At 30.1% G+C, this 25,006-nt stretch overlaps 2 protein-coding genes across 10 annotated transcripts; one reads left to right on the top strand and one right to left on the bottom strand.

The window, feature by feature from the left end:
* Positions 1-110: 110 nt before the first annotated feature.
* LOC126905722 (regulator of G-protein signaling 17) lies at positions 111-18,832 on the bottom strand. 7 transcript variants are annotated; one of them, XM_050685709.1, is made up of 9 exons: positions 17,984-18,832; positions 6,501-6,733; positions 4,990-5,031; positions 4,470-4,481; positions 3,961-4,044; positions 3,835-3,896; positions 3,197-3,363; positions 2,723-2,981; positions 111-2,172 (listed from the first exon to the last, which is right to left on the bottom strand). In XM_050685709.1, the coding sequence occupies exons 2-8, from the start codon at positions 6,731-6,733 to the stop codon at positions 2,742-2,744; spliced, it is 840 nt and encodes a 279-aa protein (XP_050541666.1). In that variant the 5' UTR covers positions 17,984-18,832; the 3' UTR covers positions 111-2,172; positions 2,723-2,741. The 7 variants fall into 7 exon arrangements, with proteins under 7 accessions (XP_050541666.1, XP_050541662.1, XP_050541663.1 ...); XM_050685705.1 differs by lacking the exon at positions 17,984-18,832 and adding an exon at positions 6,837-6,878; XM_050685706.1 differs by lacking the exon at positions 17,984-18,832 and adding an exon at positions 6,837-6,878 and having other exon boundaries at positions 111-1,785.
* LOC126905721 (zinc finger protein 429) lies at positions 15,370-24,800 on the top strand. Of its 3 annotated transcripts, none has more exons than XM_050685704.1 (4): positions 15,370-15,740; positions 21,145-22,281; positions 22,370-22,740; positions 23,232-24,800. In XM_050685704.1, the coding sequence occupies exons 2-4, from the start codon at positions 21,184-21,186 to the stop codon at positions 23,377-23,379; spliced, it is 1,617 nt and encodes a 538-aa protein (XP_050541661.1). In that variant the 5' UTR covers positions 15,370-15,740; positions 21,145-21,183; the 3' UTR covers positions 23,380-24,800. The 3 variants fall into 3 exon arrangements, with proteins under 3 accessions (XP_050541661.1, XP_050541659.1, XP_050541658.1); XM_050685702.1 differs by lacking the exon at positions 15,370-15,740 and adding an exon at positions 19,781-20,293; XM_050685701.1 differs by lacking the exon at positions 15,370-15,740 and adding an exon at positions 20,668-21,050.
* The last annotated feature ends 206 nt before the right edge of the window (positions 24,801-25,006 follow it).

Here is a 25,006-nt window from a genome sequence, read left to right as displayed (position 1 = left end):
TTATACGTAAATATATATTACAAAATTGAAACCAAAGTATTAAATGTGCTTCATGTCAGGCTCATACGTACAATCGAAAGTTTGCTCTGACCAAATTTAATAATTTTTAATCTACAATAAGAATCAAGAAATATACGAACTATTTACATTATTATAATAATTATCAATATTAATTATTATTTAATATTACCATTATTATTATTATTAATATTAATATTATTATTATTACTACTAACATTAATATCATTATTATTATGTTGTTGTGCTTAATCTATCTAATATCGAGGTGTTTGAATATCAGAAACTTTTTTTTTTGAAAAAATACAAATAATAATGAAAGTTTTCCAATGACAATTTATTGCGCATAAGATACAGAACGGTGAAATTTATCAAAAAAGATCAATACAGAAATATTTAAAATTTGAACTATAGCTTTAACTTTTTTTTACTTTACGATTTAATTTTGTCTAAGTTAACGATTTCATGATAAAATATATTATATATTTTACACCTTTATAGTGTCATGCTTTGTTTTTAATTATTTTAGTGTTGTATTGTACATCATAGTATGTAAAAAATTGTGAATGAAGAAAAAATATTTGATACCCTGTTGTGTTTATTTAACAATTTTTAATCTAAATATTTATTACCATTAAAATGATAATCTATTAAATCATTAAATCTACTATTGTGTTGATACTATTTGTACCAGTGCTCCTCTCTTTTTCGTATGCATATATTTTTTAATTATGCTTCACTTTGCAATATACGTCATTGGTAAAACCGTACAATTTGATTTTGTTTACAATTCAAAAAACTTAATTTGTAAAATCAATTGGCACAATAAATGCTACTTTTAAGACATACCGTAAAAAAAAGTAAAAACAAGTACAAAATACACCAGTAACATAATGACAAGAGGTAGGTCACAATATATTATATTTATAAATAAAAAATAACAGTCTTTTGGTTAGACTAGAAATAATTACGTAACAAATAATATATAAATTTGATCAACTACAGAAGTTAAATATTAGTTAAAATTTAACAAGAAAAAAACAAATATATATATATATATATATATGTGTGTGTGTGTGTGTAATTTTTTTAAAACAATTAAACACCATAAGGTAACAATACTAGAGTCAATTCTAACTAACATTTTCTGATAAGGGCCTACATTAAAGTTTTATGCATACTAACTTCATCTTTACACAAGATGGCATTTTAATTTAGATTGGTAACACAATCCCATCATTAAATGATAGATACTTAATCGTTACATTATATATTTATGATAATAATAAAAATAATAATATTAATATTAATAATATCATTATTATTGTTTTTTTATTTACATTTTTATCAGTATATTGCATATTTTAAGAAATAAAATTGTGTTAAATACAATGTAATGTACGAATGTATACATAAAAATTATTCAAAATCTTTCACGAAGGAAATCTTATGAGACTCAAACGCAAACGAGTGAAAATACAATTTTTATAATCACTACGATTTATTAAATGTAAAAACAAAAAAGACGATTATAAATAAAATCAAAATAAGAATCACAATAATAATTAAGTATAAAACATTTTTACTTTTTATTTAAAACTTAGTACATAGTATATAATTTATTTTTTACATCGCGATTTTTAAATACAAATATTTTTTCTTATACTACCATGTATAATAATGTAAATCTACGAAAATCATATCAATTCTGGTCCCAAATACATGGGTCCAAACGCAGGCTTGAACACCCAAGACAAAAAATAATCGCTGCAAAACATCTTTCGATTAATTTCAAATTTTAACAGTACGTACAATATTTATGTACATCATTTTTACGTTTATTTTTTATACACAATGCAGCGACTGATTTATTATTACTTGATTTATATGTTTATTTAAAGTTTACAAAGTCTTAAACACGATATTTTTTATCATTTTCGTGAATCGCTTAACTTATCTTTAGATGCCATGTGTATTTGGAAAAGAAGACTGCTAAAGGACCTTGGTCTCGATTTGGCCAAACAATTAATTAATAGCCAACCCGTCAAGATTTTCGCTTACACCTAATCTGGATGACCTTGCACAAAACCACTGTCGTTCATGAAACAGATTTATAAACTTTTCACAAAAGGATGAGATTCCGCGTTTATTGTCCTAATAAACATTTCAATACAATTTAAACACCAATATAAGACCTTTTAATAATAGAGCAGCACTAACAGTTTTTATCATTATGTTCAACAATAAATATGTAAATGTTGAAAGATTTATTTATTTTCTACTGAACTCTTTGAATAATATAAAACCTTGGTATGTTAAAACTTAGGATAAGACGGAAGATTTAAAATATAGCATCTATATTGTTAAGTAGTAATTATTTAAAGTTATATTTATTATTATTTGAAGTTTTTGATACAATAATTTCATTGATTAAATATAGAAGTTTATAGAAAATCATGACATTTTTTTATTATTCCAAAAAATTGAGAAAATGTACAATTTTTTGCTATGAACCTAACCTTTAAAAAAATCAAATACCAATTTAATCGTGAATAATTAAGAAAAAAACCCAATCCTATTAAAAACATTTTAATTAAAAATCAAGTCACAACTATTATCAAAAATTATTTTCTGAGTTAGTTTGAACAAAATTTACACTGCTTACTTGATTGATTAGTTTATTGAACATGAGTTACATATTTACCTGAAATAAATGTGACCATTTATTGTATATTGCTCTGTTTTCGTTTGGTTGGGGTTTGCTGGCCACTATTTAGAGCGTTACCAGTAGCTCCATTTTCAGTTTTGGCTAATTTTTTGTACTGCGTTGAATTTATAAATCTAGGATAAGAATCTCTGTGCATAAGCGTGTAAATTTGTAGCTGAGCTTCATCGAACATATGAGCCGTTGGTTGATTGATATTCTTGTTAACTATGTCACGAACACGAGAGTCTAGACTGACCTATAGACGTGGAATTATAAAAAAATATTTTTATATAAAAATAATGCAAACATCACTCTATGTACGGTAAAGAGTTTATATTAGTGGCTAAAGGCTTCTTGAATTTAAAGTATATTTATTTCTTAAGAGTAACCATATTATAATAAATATATTACACGTATAAGCCGTGTTATCACCAATATAACAGTTGATTGGAAATTCAAAATAAGACTTACCTCTTTGGGAGATAAAATCGAAATGTAATCTTCGTAGATAAACCGAGCTTTTTCCTCGATTACGTCTGGATTAGATTCTTTTTTAAGCTCCTCCACAGCCATCCAAAACAGTATGTTTTCTTCGCTATATTCACATCGCAAGAAATCTCGGAAAATTTTTTTGCCCGCTACAAACAAAAACCCATTTATCATGACAGTAAAAATTTTAAGAAAAATGTGTATAATTTATATATCGCAATAAAATAATATATTAATTTTTACGAACATTTCAAGTATCACATAATTATCTGTAATTGAAATATTTTTTATGATCAATCATAGTGTTAATTTTAAGCCACCAAACAAGGATTATGTATTGACATAAAATAAACAAAATTATATATATATATATATATATTAAGAATGAAAGCGAGAGAAAGAAATTATAGCAACAGTCATTGAATAACGATTTATTAGTTTTTTTTAATTTTAGGTAATAAAAACACAGAAATCTAAATATTTTAGAGAATTAAGGTTTTTTTAATGCAAAAAACTAACTTTTTCAGTCTTTTATTCACATTTATAGTTTTTAAGTATTAAATGATAATTCTCTTCATGCGTTATAAAATATTGTGCGATATACAAAAAATAATTATTACCTGGGCATTTTAAGAGTCTATCAAATGATTTGCTCCAACTTCGAATTTCTTCTAATGGAGGCCTTAAACAAAATAAAATAAATATTAATCGAAATTTTCGTAAATGAATTACTGCAAAACTCATACCTTAGCTCTACGGGATTTTCGATTATACTACCGGATGATCCGTTTCCATTTGTTGCCTTTGGGTGATGTCCTTTTAGTGGGAAACTAAACAAAAATATGCATACAATGATATTTATAGTTTTCTACTTAGCTGTATTTTATTAAATTATTAGTTGTATATAATTATATGTTTATAATTTGTTATTTAATCTTATACTAACGATTATAAAGTCTAGTATAGAAGGCAAATAGGAAATTACTGTAATTGAAAATTCCCCAGGGTACACCAGTCAAATATTAATAAACTAATTGACATTAACCAACCAAAAAATAATACAAACAATTAAGATGATATAAGAATAAAAGAAAATACATTCACTATTCATAAGTTAAATTCTGAGTTAATCAAAGTATAACTGTCGGCAGTAGCATATATAAAGAAGGTACATTAACTAATTGATTCTAATAATGTCTAATGTTTATTTGAAATTTTTTATTGTCATATTTTGATTATCTAAAACAATACTCACCAAAAACGATCCCTGTAGAATGCACAAGAAAAGATATAAATGATGTTAGACACGATTTTTTAAAACTACAATATGTAATTGAATCCAATGGTATATTTAAGAAAAAAATTTTATTTAGTAAAAAAATATATTAAAAAGCTTGTAATTCAAAAAAACTAATGTTAAATTATATATAAGTAGTGTTAGAAATCGAAATTGTATTTTCAATTATTATTTCAGGTTATCATAATTATCTGCTTTGATTAATATATGAAAAAATAAATCGATACGTAGACCAATAGTTAGTTAATAAGTAAATAGTTCATAAAATCAAAATATTGATAAATATGAATATAATAATTCTTAGTGAGTCATTAGTATTACTATTAACTAGTAGTAGAGTAGTATTGTTACACAATATCATGTAACGTCAAAATTAGAATATCTGAAATATTAAACACTCTAAATGACTCACTTAGGATTAATACCAAATAGTTTATTTTTATACACTTAAACTAGATTTATTTTATGTAAAACTTACCATAGTTTGCATATCCTACTCCTGTACGCATGCAAAATAACACTGATTGTACACAAATAAGTCAATTAAAATTAGTAACTTATTATTAATACTATATAAAGTAATATTAGATGAGTTAGTGTTTCTATTAAATATATGAATTCAAGGGAAAATTATTTTTTATAATATCGTGGAAGAGATTTAGTGTTATTAATTTATAATTAAATGAAATGATTCTCCCCTCACCATCCAGAGCTACCGCCGACCATATATGTGTTAATAATTCATACAGTTAATACTTAATGTTAAATTAACATATCAAATTTAAGAAAAAATTTACGATAAAAAACAATTTAAGCATATTTAAAAATAAATTTCAACGGGTAAAACTATTTTTGTGAAAACTATTTTCTATTTATAGATTGAATAAATTAACATTAAAGCACTCAAATGTATTAATTATTAATGAAATAAACCAGTATTGCCTACACTAGAAATACTGCTATATGTAACAACTATATACTGTACACAAGATTACCATAACAAAATAAAAAAGCAAGTAATTATTTTATTTGTATTATTACTTGAAATAAGTGATTATAGAAAAATGGTTATGTTATATTTATTTTAATGCAGACGTTTTTGACAAAGAGGCTTTAAAAATGAGTTATTTTGCTTCACAAAGCGAAATATTGCAAAGCAAAACAAAATGTTGAAGCGCTGTCATGCTTACAAAACTTATTTATTTTAAACAATATAATGAGCTATGTATAAATAAAGCAATTTAAATATTTCAATTTTCGCGTTTCATTGACTGTATATATCTTTTATTGATTAAATACATGTTTATCAAATTTACTAAGCATGTATAAAAAGTGGTGCCGAGTTCACCATCCACAAAAACGTTTAAGATATCGCATTTACTACCAAGATTCACATAAAAAGCCTCTATTCATAATTATATTTAAATGTTAAAAATTATGATTGACAAAATAAAGAAGTTAAAATATTCCTTTATGTACACAAGATAACATTTTAAACAAGAATGAAAAAAATTACTTAAATTTATTTTAAATGTTTTATTTGTGTCACAAAAATTTTTATGAATATTTACCACTCCATCCTAATTAATATTCTGTTTTTATATAATTTCAGTGGCGTAGCCAGTGGAGCCACTGGAACAACATATATTATGTTATATTTTGTTTATTGCATGAACATAAACCACACCCTAATACCTCCTCCCCATTGACAGCAATCTATTGACGAGAAAAATTAATGATCGAAAATATGGATTGTTGTAGATTATTTTGACTTAAGTAATCCTGGCTATGTCACTGTTTTATGAGTAAATGGACAAAAGTTCAACGAACTATTCCGTTTAATTTTGATCCAGGTGAGAATTAAATTATAATTAATCGCTCCTAAAAATAAATTCATGGGACATGACATGATAGCTATTACGGTAAAACTATTCAGAGCGCCCTTCGTTGTCATAAACTTAGAGTATTTTATATTGTTTGCTTGCTTACCAAGAGCATCCGCAACAACAACACCAGCAAGATATGCATGGGTGTTTGTGCGTGACCGGCACTTGCGGTTCTATGACCGCATTCGGTTCAGCAACGTCTGGTGGAACAGGCAGTGGCGTAGTAGGCGTGCTGGGATTGCCAGGCGGAGTGAACCTGTGCCTGGCCGTGCACGGTGGAGATCCACCTTGCGACCCTACCGGATCACCCCTCTCAATCGGCACAAGCACACTCATCTGAAAAATAATTAAGATTTTTTATCAATCATTGAGTTGTTATAAAAAAATGTATTATTTTGAAAACAGTTATTTTAAGTCATAGATATGGAAATCAATATACCTCAAGAAATGTATAAAACATTAACATTTATATCGTTTTCGATTTATAGATTACATAGACAGATTGCATTAGGTCGTTCACATTTTGAATTTCAATTATATTTAAACTATCGATACTTCCAATTTTTCAATGTTTTAGTAGTCCTAGACTCAGTAGGTCACATATTAGGTTGAATTACCTCCCCATACTATATGAAAAGTTATATTTCAATGAAAATTAATAGATATTAAATAAATATAATATTTTTAATATTCGTACATTTTAAATAGGTTAATCATACAATTTAGCTGATTGTATTATTAAATCCATACAAAATATACCATTTGTATTCAAATCTGAAAATAAGACGAATATTAAAAATGAAAATAAATATGACGCACTTGAATTTTAATAAAGACTTATATTCTAATATCTTCAACTTAAAATTTATTGAAATCAAAAATGATTTTTAATTCATCATTATGTAAGTAAATTATACATCCCTTGCACTTTGATGTATCATAAAATATTTCGAAACTATACTCTTATAAAACATATTGTGTTGTCAATGATGAAGTAAAAATGATTAAATGAAAAAATTATAAAAGTATGAAACTAATTGAATAATTATTTAACTACGAAATATAAAAAACGAAACTACTAAAATAATTAATATTTTAAAGTAAAAAAATTAAATAACACACCAGAATCTTTGTATTAGTTAAAATTAACTAAAAAGAATTAATGAAAACTTCAAAATAGTCACGGATATCAACTGCATTTTATTGATGTATGACTTTTAAATCTGAACTCATATAAGACGGACTATTTACGTTAAATAACTTTGTCGTTATTTTTATAATATAAATAAACTAAAATAAAATGTTATTGAGATGTGGTTTAAAACATTTAATGGAATTAATTATTGAAAAAATGTAAATAATTTATGACAAAAACCATGATTAGAGTAAAAATTCTATGATTTGTAATAGAACAATCAACCAAATTCTAAATTAAAATCATCGACTTCTGTGTACAATTAACATGTATATTAAAAATATTATACTATTGTATAAAAATTTTCTAATATTTTTTATAGTGCATAAAATGATTACTGTCTGAATTTTAAAAGGTTATTTAATTTTTTAAAGTAGGTATATTGAAATTCTAAATTAGTATTTATTATTTTTTGGCTGATTTGTGAAATATGATAATATTTGACGCGACTAAAGTAAAATGTAAAATTTTGCTATACTCGAACAGAGAAATAAATTGTTTTTAATCTAAAATAACGGTAAGCTTTTATATAAAATATACAGAATAAACTATTATAAAATATAAAAATATTATTTTAACGTTTTATAAAAGAAACGTGTACAAAGAAGAAATCGTTCATTCTATTAAAAAAATACTCTTATTTACATTATAAACTACACCTTATATTAATAAATTAATATGACTGAGCTTTTTTAAATCAGCTTAGAGTGTTACACAAAACGAATCAATCAAATTTTTCCATGTTTCTTACTGTTTGATGAATGATTTAGACTTATAACGATACATAACTTATGTATTATTTTTAGTCAAATACAGACGGAATATTGAAATGATTTTATTCGTATCACATTAATATGTGAAGCGAATGAAATAATCGTCATTAATTAATTACGTTTGAAATCTCGATTTGTAACAAATTCTTATGCCGATTTAAACAATTTCTCTAATTTGAATCATTTACAAACACAGACGATTTATAATCGGCTCAATGTCATACTGTCAGCAAGGGTTAGATGCTTTAACAGAAGATAAATTCTCCAGCGACGGTACTATTCTTGACAAGCAAGTCAGTGTCATGCATACACGAAAAATCAATCTATTTCTGAAAAACCCTTGCACATCACACACCTTGATAAACTTAGTAGCAGAATTATTCAACCTATACAATGTTACCTATTGTTTAAGTCTAATTTATATTAACTAAAAAGATAATTTTTCATTGTAATTTATTTCAAAGTGATGAAATTATTCTTCGAGTAGGTGTATATAATATGACATATATATATATATATATATATATCATATTATAATTGGTCTATTAACTGAATAGCTTAATTAAAACATTAAACAAAAAAAGTACAATGAATACCGTCATGAATTCGTTAAAATTTACGTTTTAGTACATTTTATAAAGACTTGCAGTTATTACATGGATAAGAAGGGGTTTTATTTCCAATCAAATACAAATCGATATTATAAGAATAAATTATCATTAAATTATTATTCAACTTGTAGAATTTTACCTGATTAGTTTATATATTTATCAGTATAGTGAACTTATCTAGTACCAGATATTCTTTTTTAGAAAGGGCAGTTATATATTGTTTTATGTATATTAAAATACGCAGTTCTATAGAAATTAGTTGAACCATAATGATATTTTTAAATATTTATGGTATTACGATATACGCACAAGATAAAAAACATCGATTTCATATTGAATACACTTAGAGTATAATGATTTTATAACCTGAATTAATGATTGACGTATCTAAAAAGTTAATATAAGTAGGAAAATTTTCCTTTTTTTAAATATTACACTTGGTTTAAAACCAATTAGCAATTTCCACGGAGAAAATTGAATTTTATATAGAATATGGAATATTTTATATAATGTAACAACTCTTGTCCAACTGAAGTCGTGAAATCATTGCTGCAATTACATTTAAAACAACTTCAGATAATGTTTTAAAATAAGCGAATTAGCTTTTATAGCATTTATAAGAATTTTTATAAGACTCAATCCTGACAAGCTTTTTCTTTACTTCTAACCTAGAACAATAAAGCCTAAATGAATATTAATACTTCTTGGTATTTTTTATTTAAGAAGTACTCAATATAATATTAATTATTTTTAGTTATTTCAGACAAAATGTTTGGCATGTGTCACAAATATTTTTGAAACTTACTGGAAAATGATTTTCTCTTTTCATAAATTTGTTTACATTGAATATATATTAAACAACTTAAAATCTGTTTATGCATATGAAAAATAATTCCACAAAAACAATAATAATTATTATTATTATTGTTCATAATTTCGTAAAACATGCGCAATAATTTTAAACGGCCGTGTTAATTAATACAAGATAAAATTGTTTGCAAATGTTGTCAACATTCAAAATCAAATATCAATAATCAAAACATTAAACTCTCATTAATTTTTTTTATAATAAGCAACTAGAAAACATAAATAATTTTTTTTTAATTCTACAAAGTTGTAGATTTTATCTTTTAAGTAAAAACGTGTACATCTAAAATTTTAATTTGTTTGTATTTTTCATATTAGTGCAAAAATAAAAAAATTATGATGATATTTATACTTCTATTACATGCAGTTTAATCGTACCAAATAAAAAAATTAGAATCATATTACTTATAGGAAAGTTAGTCTCTGATCTTTAAATGTAATAACATAAAGTTTTAATTATTCTCTTATTATAATAGAATGATTTAATAGTTTTTTTTTTAATAACATTCAAATGGGAAATACGGTAGTTATATTTTACTTTTGTCGGGTTTAATTATATTTTTATGTTAAATATCTCATTAAGAGTAATCTTCCGTAGAGAATTTTTAAAATCATTTTTTACCCCGGGCCTGGTAAAATTAATCTGTCATCGGTGAGAGTGACATTGACTTCAATTACTGTGCTAATCTCTTGTACAGCAAATGGAGCCACCCGTGACCGAGTATCGAACTAATGATAATGCGCGTCAGGCACACCGTTCGACTTCTCCCAAGTATAATATACACTAGATTTTTTTATAAAATGATCCAGGCTAACATAGAGTGATGTTTTGATGGATCTTATTTGATAATTACATTATCGATTATCGATAGTGAAAACGCTCATATTTTATTGCACGATAAAATTTATCATAAATTTAAACGACCCTTAATTTTAATTGATTTGAATAATATTTAAAAAAATAAATGAATAATTGTTGTAAAAACAATCGATAGTAGTTTGTATTTTGAGCGGCCAACGTCGTAACAGTATTTATCGTTTGCATCATTTACACAAACGTATCGAAATTGCCTATATGAACCGCCGTGCGGTCAATTCAAAAGATTACTACGCAGTCAAAATTTCTGTTGACTATGCGAAACGCGACAACTTGTTGCAGAAAAAGTGTGACACCCCAACCGATTTTATAATTACATACGACATTATTAACGGTTGAATTATTTACACGGGAGTTTAAACTATGATCGACCGAGTTATCGAGTGAATCATTGGGCCGGTGCAATATGCGTATAATATCCGTCTGTTTTAGGGACAGCTGGTGGGCACCGTCATCATCATCGCCACACTACCACCGCCGCCGCGCGCGGTAGTCCAAACGTTGTGAGAGGCGACGGCTGCCCGGCCGGCGTTTAGTGAATGACCGAACAACAGCGGCGGTCGGCGTGCGCATTCGCGAGACTTCCAATCAATATGCCGAGGACTGGGATGCCGCCCCGGGCGCACCTGCCCACAACATAACCCTGTTATTCACTATACATCAACCTATAGCCGCGGTATACTTCCGCAATGGTTTCAAAAAAATAAAAAGCCGATCAATTCCCACGTCGGTAGAAAAGGCCTTCTCTTCTTACCAAACACCTACACGCGTTTAAAACAATCGTACGAAAATTATATGTACCGACTTAGAATGCCACGGCCGCCTGTCAACGGTCACTGGATCTCAGGTTTGCCGTTAATTCCATCGTTCCCACGACTTTCCCCTTTCCTCCTTCTTTGCCGGCAAAAGTCTTGTGTTGTGCTGATCGTACATTACATAAATACACACACACACACCAGTTTTGTTATTATTAACACATGCGTGTGTGTGTGCGTGCGTGTACAAACACAGATGGTAATAATGACAGGAGGGTGCTTGTAGTTCGAAAACAATGCTTTGGATCATTATTACAAAAAAAAACCAACTTCCCAAGCGTTATACATAGAGTGCTATCAATTATCGTACGTTTTGCGAAATTAAATATGTCAATAACGTGTAATTATTGTGATTATAAACAATAGAAAACATTTAAAATGATCATCAAAAATAACTCTGTAGTAATAAAAAAAAAAAATCTTCATTTTTATTATCAAAGATGACTCTTCACGAACTACATCTAGACAACTTATCATTTGAGCAATGATAAACAAGCATGTGATACGAAGCACTTTCAAGCATTTTTATTTAATTAAAATCCATTCCATTAAAGTACTAAATTAATATTTTTTTTATCCAATTTACTCTAAAGATGATAATTTATTATTACTAAATAATAATTGTATAACTAATTATATGTTGATTTTTAAAATTAAAAATTCTAAATTAAAATAGCATAGCCTATCGAAATATGATAGTAATTTATTCATCACGAGTGTGATGTCGAATATACAATTCTATTTTAATGTTATTTTAAAATTGTTTGCTTAAAAATTTGTTTTCAGAACAAATTTTACAACTTTTTTGATCATAGTATTTAATTAATATTATTAATATGCTGAATTGATGATAATTTTAGTATATTTGATAATTCTGATGATATTTTTTTTTTAATTACTTGATTCAATTCCATACTTGTGTTAAATTTACATTTGTAAAAATAATAATTAATTTCATGCCGGAAAAATAATTAAAATGAGTTATTGATCATAAGGAAACAACAATTTAATAATATGACTAAAAATTCTGTATTGACTACTTTGATAGTATTTTTATTTAAAAATACTAAAGCATTAAATATCATTTATTACAAATAAGCCAAGATGAAAGTTCACAAGTTATAAGTAAGAAACGGGAACGAGTATAGAGATATATCTTGGAAATGAAAGTCTTAATGAAAATTTGACAATATTTAGAAAAGTCTTCTTTAGTGTTTTTTTAATCAAATTAATAATACTGTAATTACACTATTTTTCATATCACTTAAAAAAATGATAAAAATTCAAGCTTTTTATTAGTTTATTGATAAATAAAAACGTCTGATCAAAAGTACTCGGTCCATTAAAAATGTTTTTAAATGAATATTAAATAAAAGGTATTTTTGAGGAGTTTAAATCTTCTATTAATTTTTTGTCGTATTTATATACATATATATATATATATATATATATATATACTTATAAACTTATATTAATATAATATAATTTAGATTAATAACTATATTATGAGCCCTGTAAGTAAAGTAAGTAAAAAATATCTTTCAAAGAATATTTTTAAAAAGAAATTACGCTAAGAAATATTGTTTTTATATTTTATTTCTAATTGAATCCTTACAATTTTTTTAAGTCGATAAAATTTGATTTTTTTATCGAATAAAATATGCGGAGTATTCGTTATTTAATAATAAAGAAGTCTATAAGACGATATATGTGCACTAGTTAAATGAGGAGTCTAGATAATAACTTTCAAAATAGAACAAAAAATTGAGGGCACACGAATAACTTCAATAAATTAAAACGAGTGATAATTCGTTTGGTGTCAAATAGCTGTCGTCTATGTAGCCGGTGAGTAGAATACGAATTGAAACTGAATGATTTATCGTCGTTGGATTTTATGAGTACCGCGAAAAAAATTGAGGCTCTGTAGTTAATCGTGTGAAAAAAACAACGGGCAGGGCAAAATCGATAACATCCCATCGCTCCTAATCCAAAGACACGTTGTGCGTCCTGTGCATTCGAATGTAATAATTCCTTTTTTGTTCACGCGTGATTTAAGGCGTCGAAAAACTTTGCAACCTAAGTGCATGTCCTTTTAGTGTTTTCGAATCAAATTAGCGGCCATTCAGCCCTTTCATCCAAACAATAATGCAAACCAAAACGTACTTGTCATTAAAACACGACAAAGTCAACTTGGTAAAGAAAAACGCATCGTTCAATGTTGTTTAATATTTTATTTAAATAAATTGTAAATTCGAATTTCTAATAGATAATATTAAAAATTATTACGAGTATTGTTTTCAATTTGACCTCGTCAAAATTCAGTTTTTAATTAAATACTATAAAATAACATGTACGAATTTAATACTGTGACTTATGTTTTTTGATTTAGAAATTTACATTTTTTTATTTTGTGTACCCTTAAATAAACTATTTTAAATGAAATATTTATGAAAATTAATATTTAATCAGAATATTTAACTCTCGGTTACAAGTAATTTGTATGTATATTAATTTTATCCATATACATTTAATTCGATTAATTATCATTTGAATGGGATAAATGCTAATTGGGAATTTCATTTCGTCAAATATTAGAAATCTAATCTTGATAATATTTGATTGATTATATGGTTACAATTTATTACAATAGTTAAATTAAACTTGTAAAAATAACTATATATTGAATTTAATGGGAGTCAGCCCAGGCGTAAGGTAAATATAAGGTGGGAATTGACCACTTAGTTATGCGCCTCCACTATAATATTTATGTGTAACCGGACTCTTAGAAATTATTTTTACTTCTAAAAATAATTATAACAATAATTTTACCGACCTTTAATTTTTAAGCTTATTCGAGAACCTACGTATTTTCGGTCGCACAATTAATCAATAAGTTATAAATAAACGTCTACAAAATAGAACCGTAGTATAACAAACAATTGAACTAAAAGAGAAACAATAATTGGAAATGGTCAATTTATGAGGCTACCTACCCTACCTGTCATTTGAACTATTACGATGAATATTTTGCGGCAAAGAACTATGGATCAGACAAGTAATAATTTGTAAAAACTATTACTTTTCTGATTTAAATCTTAAACAAAATTATAAATAGGTAACATGTGATCTCGATGCCACATTTAATAACTTACTTTAATGTTTTTATCGCCAATTAACATAACCTAACTTTTCAAATTCAAATTATTGGATATAAAACTAATAAACCCTGTAATAATGAAAAGGTAAAAATGATGTGGGCGTTTTAATAAATGAACTGGATACGATAAATTTTACATTAATCTTTTTCAAGTAGAACATGTCAATATTTATTTTTAATGACACAAACAACAACAATTCTTGTCATACGAACGCGTTAGGTACCAAACAAAGCAAACATATCAACTACAAGCAAGACACTGATAGACTATAAAATAAACTTAACCGAATAAGCGACTACTATTATTCTTTAAGAATTAGTACTTTGAATAAAAAATGTTCACATTTGACGAAACTGTTTCATTATTTCATAGAAACTAACTGACCGGTTGAAAAAATCAATACGTTCAAACTGAAGTTCTCTTGAGTCATAAATGACACATAAATCATTATTTCTTATGATAGCATGACTCGTCCAAAAAATATCCATTTCAAGTGCAAGTTTATTTTCTAATAACAAAATAACAAGACGCGTTGAACTGAGTGTATAAAAATGATATTCACAAATAAGCGAACACGTCATAAATATCAAAAATTATTTCAGTGTTCAATATCAATATTATTTGATCAACGGCGCATTGTACTTGGCCAGTAAACGTTACTATTATTTATATAAGATCATAAATGATTATGTTTATTCACTTGTATTTGTACCACATTATGACTATAAACAGCGCGAGTTAGTAACGTATCCATTCTCAAGTGTTTTAGCATCTACAGTTCAGCTCTCTATCATGAGATTTTCGATGACTATCATGTTTTCCACGGCATAAAAACATTTGTTCGGAATAAACAAACTGCGTTGTGCTATTATGATTGTTATGTGTTTTTAAACCGTGTTCGTTGTCAGTACTTAAATCTAATGAAGCAGCACAGTGTAAAAATCAGAAAAAATTAACGTTTTCTATTATGATTGTGTTTTAAAAAAATTGTGGTCGAGTGAAACGAAATAGAGAAAAATTGTAACAGTTTTGCTTAAAAATTGATATGTAAGTACCCGTTATGTTTAAAAAATAACAAACGATTTAAAACTAAACATATTAAATAACGATTGCATTAAAAACAAAACGACATGACAGAATGGGTTATTAAAGCCACAAAAATCGATTGTGTGTTTGAAAATGTTATAATAAAAAATAGAGCGTTTTTTTTTTTATTACCTTGTTAATCTTATAACTATTTGCACGGTTCAAAATTTTCTTCATATTTTTATACGGCCACGTATAAGCGTTTTAATACAATACACAATTTTATAAATGGACGGTAAAAAATATAAAATATAAATTTAAGAATTATTTTATCTTTTACAATCGTAAAATCATTCTTATAAATAGTTAACTGACTGCATTTTATAATGGTGCATCACTATGTTATTTCTTTTACTGTTTATAGTTGATAGAAAAAAGCTTATTCGGCATAACTATAGCACCTTTGTATTTTTTAGATACGCGACTTCTTTTTAATAAGTCATGAGTTGACAGAATTAAAATTTTTTTTCTCAGAAAACGCAACTAATCAAAACGACAAGTGTAAATCGATTTATAATTGATCGTTAAAAACTATTCATAAAATAAATGACTACAAAGAAACAAAAGCGATTTATCGATTTTGTATTTAGTATAGAATAGTTCGATTCATTTAATTCCTATAATCGAAACTGATAGTAGTTACCATTATTTGTAGATTTGCTATTTACAAGAGTTGATTTTTCAATTAAATCGAATCATTTAACAAGCGATAACTTGTTAGCTGATAGTTACTAAAACTGGTCATCAAATTCCAAGTTTTCGACAAACATAATTAAATATTAATATCGATAAAATATAACATTTTTAATAATAAAATATTATTCGATGATAATATTGTTTCGATTAAGTATTGGTGGAAAAACTGATAAAATACCTATTGTATAAACACCTTAAGGTTCTATCTTTATTTTATATTATTTTTAATAATAAAATATTACTATTGTTTTTCTTCGCAATTACTTTTTTAAGTTAAAAATGTACATGAAAATATTTCAAAACGCATTTATATCAGTAAAATAAATTTCAGCGACGGTACTGTTTAAACACAAAATCTAGTTACTAATAACTACATAGTATTAGTAGCAAATCCAATGTCACATATTATGCAGAACAATAAAAATTTGTTATTTTTATCAATAAAATTTGTTGTTGTTCTGTTCCACTTTATTTGGTATTAGATTATTTTTTTAATTTAATATCATATAATAAATTGATAATGTATATTATTTAATATTCAATATTATCAATTAAATATAAACCTATAATCGAGATGCATTGTAAACTAAACTAGAATTTCATTTTCCTCGTTTATTTTACTATAATTATTTATTTTATAACGTATTTTGTAAATTAGTTGTTATACAAACAAATACGACTGTGGTGGTAAAGGGCGTGTGCACGGGGTGCAAATTTTTAATGCTATACTTTAAACAATATTTATTATAATACTACATTAGGCTACTATGTATTTTACACGTATAAAATAATCTAATATTATTTTAAAAATAATATTATTTCGCACGGTTATTTTGCAACGCGTTCTAAACGATCATAAACGTTATCGTAAAAGAAGCTTATTTCGATACCATTGTCACGATCTAATAATAAACGTGTGCTATTTAAATATGTGGGTGAAAATGTAAAATCGAATTGGTATTAGGTATTTATACATTGCATATATTTACAAACATTCTTGAATCAATAGTAGCGAATAAAAAAAAGCAAACTTTGACAACTCCGATTTAAATAAACAAAAAGTAATTGTAAAGACTGTTTGATTTTACACGAAATAATGTTCAGTTGTTATGCGCACTTTGTACAGTCAATGACATTGTGTTCATACTCGACACAGTACACATAATGCCGTGTGTATGATTAAATCGTCGGCCAAAGTCGGATAATTATACAACCGAGTGCTAAGCCGGGTCGGTTACTTATCGCGACCGCCGCCGTTAGAGTAAACCTACAAACGAAATTCATGCGATAGACACTCGTCGTCGATTTAAGTTTCATTATTAATAACTTTGGGGTGGTTTGGCGTAGGCATAAAATTTGGCGAGGGGTCGAACGGGCCGAGGGTAGGAAAGGCGGCACACGGTCGAAGAGGTGAAAGCGACGCCTCCGCCACTACGGATTCAAAAATCGACGCCAACAACACTACAAGGCATTTTTGATCACATTAATATCGTGCAATTTGTGCATACCTCTTGTGACACCTCTGAGGTGGGTCATTCAAATAGGATTGTCAACTGATTTCAGGTACATGACGTGCCGCGTACGCGCCAAACACGGTCCGGTCGTTTCGACGGTTCGGCTCAGCAGTCCGATTACACTCCATAAGTGGCACTCATTCGCTCTAGTGCGGTCCGCGGTATTGGCTATGCTTCGGCTCCAGACGTTCGCGAATGTACAGCCGGACGACCGACCGAATGGCATCGTCGAGGACCGGCCTCTCACGTCCCTTTTACCCCTGGCTTTACCGTCGGTGCCTCCGGCGCGGCCGCTGCTGCTCTTGCTGCAGTCCTGGTCGGTGGTCGAGATCCCAGACAAATACGGACGAGCGACCGACGGTGACACGGTTCCTAGGCACTGCCGTAGAACGTACCGCGTAACCGCGCGCGCGCGCCGCCAACCAACACGCACACTCGCTATACGACGGTCGACGATCGAACGACGTCTGCGACAGCAGCGAACGGAGAGCGATCCGCCGACGGTGGTCGCATCCTAATCGTACTACACCACACAGTGTTTGTTGTTGTTGTCGCGGCGGTGTTATTATTTTTAACGTATACCGTTCAATGTTCAGGATTCAGCGGTGTTCTTTCGACGACGGTTCGCCAAACTAACACGCGCGCGGCCGCGGTTCACCATACACACGACACGACGGGAACCGAGACGCTCAGGACTGACGGCGATGACGACACGGCAGTGGCGGCGGGGGCTTACGGGAGCACGCACTTCTCCGGTTGACCTGACGCCGCGTTGCACACACACATACGCGCGCACGCACTCACACAGACGACGGATTAGCCCGACTAGAGGGACCTTGCCGCGTACCCTGCGCGAAAACGACAACGCACACACTGCGAACGTCGAGGCTAACGGCGCAAGCGTGCCCGTGTACCGTTCGTGCCCGAACACGGTGTACACGAAGGAGTACGCAATCCAAGTACATACATATATATGTATATAAGGTAGTGTACGACGATTATAAGTGTGCGCGGCGCATGTGTGTGTGTGTGGAAACCGGGTCATCCGTAATTCACCAATCAGTGCGGCCAAAACGCCGCCTTACGTACATTACCGTTCATCGTAAACACCTGTAAACATTTACATTTTACTATGTGTTCATCGTTGATAATGCATACTATTGATATGGAAACCACGACTATGGCAGAATATTCGTGTACGCATAGCATAGCAGGTCCTACGCGTTAGCGTTTTTTAACCTGCTGTTATCGCACAGTCGTTATTTCGACAGTACGTACAATAACACGTAACATCGCGATACTTATCAAACTTAAATAAAATCATTCACGTGAACCCGACTGATTTCTGCTAATGTATTTACGTTTTATATTGTTTCCCACCAAACGTACAACACTTTCTATATATATATATGCTGTCATGTTAGACTTGGAACTCTACTAATACGGCAACACCGTTTCAGTACAAACGAAATCGTTTTGAATATCCCGTAAGGGGATTCCTCCCTGTCATCCCTCCAGGCTAGCCGTGTACGTTTTATATCGTACCACCGTCAGCCCGTGGTACAAAATTATTGTTGCAATCCATTACACTCTTGAAAAAATATTTCGTTGGCTCAGCTGATATAACTGTAGAATTGTTTTTTAACCGTTTTCAATAACAATTTGTAAAAGTATAACCCGAGAGGACTTTACTATCGGATATTATTATTATTATGGCTTGCCATTAAAGGTTAAAGCTTTTATTATGTTTTCGAAGAAATACGTGCGCCATCTGTCTAGATGTTTGTTTTCAGACAACTGGTCGCCGTTGGCAACCGAATGGCTATAGCCGATCGAGCGATACTCCAACGACAGCCACGCCCTTGCGCGTAACGCTCGACACTTGCAACTCTTTGAAAGTATTCAAATGTATCGATGCATTTGACTTACAAGAGTATCTCGGTTTAAATTTGACGAGACTGAAAAATTATTTGACATCATTGTAAAGGAATATCGTGCAGATCTGAGCGCAGTATTATATTAGCATATTGTCAATCGCAAATACGCGCAATCGCGTTCTATCCGACAGAGGGAGCTGCGTTAGATGGATCGGTACTTGCGAAGGAATGCGCTTGACCGGATTTGTTTCGCCGTTTGTTTGTGTCGCGTTTGCGGTGTCCAACGGCGTCTTGTCCCTTTAGCAGTTCCAAACTAGTCCCGTAGTCCCTATTAATCGAGTTCAATCACCACGGATATATCGAAGTCACTACCGTTGTCAACAATACCTGGGACGGCGCCGTACAATTAGGGGATCGTGCACATAAGGTATGTACGGTGACAGTGCGTCGTACGTGGAGGTATTCCGTACGAGGTACCCAATCAATTAATGGTGTTTTCTATGCATCTGCCATATGATCGTTTACCATTCCTCTGATACGACTTGTACCGATATCCGTTGGAACGCGTTCTATTGACGGGACAATACTCTTGTAACAGTCTGTCGTATTACGGCGTTTTCGGTTAGGCATTTCACCTACACCGACGCGCAAACGGCGGCGGTGTCTAATAAACTACTCAGACAATTACATATGAATCCTCAAACTAGAAAAATTATTAAATTTATTTATTTTTATCATAATTAAATGTTTTTGCGAGTACGACAGGTGTGTACACTTGAAAATAAAAAGCACAACAGGTCGTCTTAATGTTTACACACTTCACTCGTGTGTTAAACATGAACTTGTTTTAAATTAACAACCAATTCAATCGATTAAAATTGCCTATGTAACACAAACATCGAAATCAATTGACGATAAAATCGATAAAAATTGTCTTATTTTACGAATAATGGAAAGTTACCAAGTATTTATTGATTTTTTTTTAAACTCCGTACACCGCTATGTTCCACAGGTGTTCAGAGTTATAATTAACGTCTTCTTTTACAAACGTTTCGAACGTACATAGATATTTTAGCTAAATGTGTAGGTGAACTATTATAATGTTAGTATTATGTTTAACTTAAGCAGTGCGTAAACCATTTTCTGTACAAATGTTTTTTTTTTCACACTTATGTGTTAAAATTGTAAGATAAAATGTTTTTCTACTTAATATGAAACTTTTCTGTGAAATTTTTCCCATAAGACTATTGATAAATGACTTATAATTTTTTTCAACAGGTCGATAGAACAAAAGTGGCATTAGATGGTAGGAGCGCTATGGCGGACGTGCAGATGGACATTTACGAGGATATGTTCAAAGAGATCACGAAAAAAATCTACGGCCAAGACGTATCGTCGGAAGACAGGCAGTTTGGTGAACAGGACGCCTTTAAAATGGTCGAGGAAGGATTGAGTATGATCGATAATGAAACCACAGAATCATTCGGCGACGTACAGCTGGAAGAAGACCCGTGGGTGACCAATGACGAGACCATATCATGGACCACTTCGAAGATAGCCAGTTACAACGCAGAAAAGAAGTTGTTCAAATGTCAAGAGTGCGAGTCGGTAGGGTTGTTGTCCAGCGTCGCTGAACATTGGCTGGGAACACACGCCGACGTTAAGGTGTTTCAGTGTCCACAGTGCCCGTACGCGAGCGCCTGGGCTCGGTGCATAAGGATACACCTCACGCGACAGCATAACGTCGCGGCTGACCAAGGAACCGAAGTCGGTACGCCGTGGAAGGAGAGTCCTGTTCTGGAAGAGGTTACCAGTTATTTAGCACGGCTCAAGTCCAAATCCGACGTCACCGAGCCGGAGGAATTTGTCGGGAGTGCGCCGGCGGCCGTTGAAGACGAGCAGTTAATCGTCCCCGACCCAGAAACGCACCCAGCTCAAAAGCGTTTCAACTGTACTCATTGTCCATACGCGACGGACCGTCGGGATCTCTACACCAGACACGAAAACATTCACAAGGAAGACAAACCGTTCCAGTGCGACATTTGCCAAAAACAATTCAACAGGGCAGATCACGTAAAAAAGCACTACACTCGAATGCACCGCGAACACGAGTACTGTTTAAGCCGGGTGAAGCGCGATCCGTTTGGGAAGACGGCTGCTAACGTGCAAGCCTCTCAGAGAGTAACGTTGTACTCGGGCGACCCGCCGCCTGAATCGGATGCTCAGCCACAACAACAACCGCAGCAAATAATCTTGTCGCAAACTATAGACGCCACGCATCCGTCCATCATCACCGCTCCGCTAACGCTGGACGATCAACAGCAGACTGTAGTCAACATAGCTGTGGTCAATTTCAACGAGCAAACAGGCACGCATACTATCCAAATACCCATACCGACCAGTCAGATTAAACCGGTATGCCTTTTATCTTATTTGCGCCGTGAATTCTATTTGTATTCGATTACCGAAATGTAAAACATTTTAATAAAAACCAACTTTACAGGTGATGTTCGCACCGGACACGTTGATGACAGTTGATTCGATTATTAATCCTAACGGGTCGACGGGCAACGTGTTGGCAACAACTTCGGCAGTAACTAGCAAACCCAAAGGCAAAGGTAGTAGAAAGAATTTCGAAAAGCGATACAGCTGCACGTTCTGTTCGTGGTCAGGTGTGGACAACTGGTGTCTGAAACGACATTTGAACACCCACATGAAACCGTACGAGTGCATGTTTTGCGAATACAAAGCGGCTAGGGCTGAAAGACTGGCCACGCACGTATTCAAAGTGCATAGCAAACGTATGTGTTGTCGTTGCTCATATGTGGCTCAAGATCAAGACGATCTATACGCTCATCAAACAGAACACAACCAGTAAGTCAGTTGGAATTATTTGCAACAGTAATCTGTCTTAAAAATGATAAAATTTCATTAATAAAAAGCGAGAGGGACTAAGTTCGATTTTACTTAGTGCCAAAACATATTTCATTAGTGTCGCGATGATTTGACCTGCCTAAAAATAGTTAGTGAAAAACTGATCGCATTGTCGAATCATCGTGTACTGCATAAACATTTTTTACATAGGAAATATAAAAGTGGAGTAATTGTAAATGCCTTTTTTTTTTTTGTGCATTAAATCAATGCACAAGTTTTTATTCCGAACTTATATTTAATATGATAGAAACACACATTAGAACCAGAACTTTTCAATCTAAAATAAAATCTACTAAATATTCTATGAGAAAAAATAACTTTACATTTACCCCACTTCACTTTACATAACGATTTCATGATTTGGTATCTTTGTCAGTCATATAAGAGACTTAGCGACCGGAAAATAATCACACATTACATTTGATTTACAGTAAAAGTGTAAGATCACGAAGGACTCAAACTTCACCCACTCCGTCTTCTCCGGACCAAGTTGAACATGAAACAGATGACAAAAACAACGACGTAATTGTGGTGTGGCCAATGCCGCCTGTTGACTCTCAAAATTCAATTTCTATTTAAGAAAAAAAAAACAATTTTCTGTGCGTGCCAATTATTATTCTTACAGGGATGACTACAAGTAAAACGCACCTATTAAGTGAAAAGTAAGATCAAAAGGGGTTTTACATTTATAGTAACAATGTGAAACATACGGTATTTTAAAAATTACATTACTTTAACACGCGCGCACACTCACACACACACACAAGCAACGCGTTGATAAATGGTTGTAGTTAACTACACAAGATTTTTTACAATTTATTTGAATTGCAGTGCCAATAAATATATAATTATACATAGATATATTTGTTAAGGGGTGTGTGTGTGCATTATTATGCTACAAGGTACATTTACCAGTTTTGTTATTTGTTTTAAACTAAAAGTTAAATGTCCAAATCCTATTTAAAATAAAATTTATTTGCAATAGGTAAATTGTTATGTTTTTCTTTGAAAATTGATAGGTAATGGTGTTAAGACGTTAAATTTAATTAGCATTAAAAGTTGTGAATTACAATTTACTTATTAGGAAATTTTTCAATTATCGAACTTTTACTAATCTGTTTTTGTTTAATATTCAATATTATCACATTACATTGTTTGATAAAGTAATTTTAATTGAAACTATAAGTGTATAATTTTGTTGAATTATAAAATGTGTTTTCAACTAAAAAAAATTATTTTAAGAACATCAAATTAATTGTTGAAGCTTAAAATTAATTAATACTCAGAAGGCATGATCTGTCTCAGAAATCTCTTGCAGGGTTTTTTCATTGTCAGCATTTTGAAATGTGTTAAAAAATAAGTATATTTTGTAAATAATAACATTAATTTATTTTAAATTCGTACACACAACCATACCTTCGTATACATTGTTTACTAAATATGTAAGAAAACGAGAAAATTTTCCTAACTTTTAAATTAGAACTTGCGAGTATTATTAATATTTTTCTAAATTTATTTATTAAAAAAATTCTTAAACAATAATCAAATTAATGCGATAATCCAAAGGAATTCAGAGTAAAAACTTTAATAATCATTTCATTTTTGGTGTATATTTATATTTAAATGAAAAGTATCATCAAATAACATAGAAAAATAGAAACAATCTATGATTTATATTGTAAAGGTTATGATTTTTTGAAATTAGTACTTAAAAATACATTTTTACTATTAACAGAATATTTCCATACTATCAATTTTACATTTGTTATGAAATATAATGACTAGCTTCAAGTAAAATATTCTTAAGTCATAATATCAAAATTAAACATACACCACAATAATTATGAACAATAAAAAAGGTTATTAGAATTTGTAAAATATTGTTACGTTTGGTACATGAACATGAATATTGTAAAGTTGTACTTTACTCTGGTCCAGGTTTTATTGTAAAATTTTTCTAATTCCTAGTCTATTTTCCCCAAAATATATATATATATATATAAATAAATTTTAACAAGTGTATTATATAATAATAAACATAATTTGAAATAAGAATTATGGTAATATTATAATTATATTATACTTGTTTAATTATTAAATAAAATAATATATTACTGTTGTGTTAATAAATGTTCATTTTGTTTTAATGTATATAAAATTTAACTAAATAAAAGTATAATTATTGTGATGCAGTATTAATTATTTA

Source organism: Daktulosphaira vitifoliae, unplaced genomic scaffold, assembly GCF_025091365.1.
Source record: "Daktulosphaira vitifoliae isolate Bord-2020 unplaced genomic scaffold, ASM2509136v1 Scaffold_4, whole genome shotgun sequence".
In the NCBI taxonomy this organism is placed as follows: Eukaryota; Metazoa; Arthropoda; class Insecta; order Hemiptera; family Phylloxeridae; genus Daktulosphaira; species Daktulosphaira vitifoliae.
The sequence above is the reverse complement of the archived record's forward strand: the minus strand, read 5'-3'. Positions and strand labels throughout refer to the sequence as shown.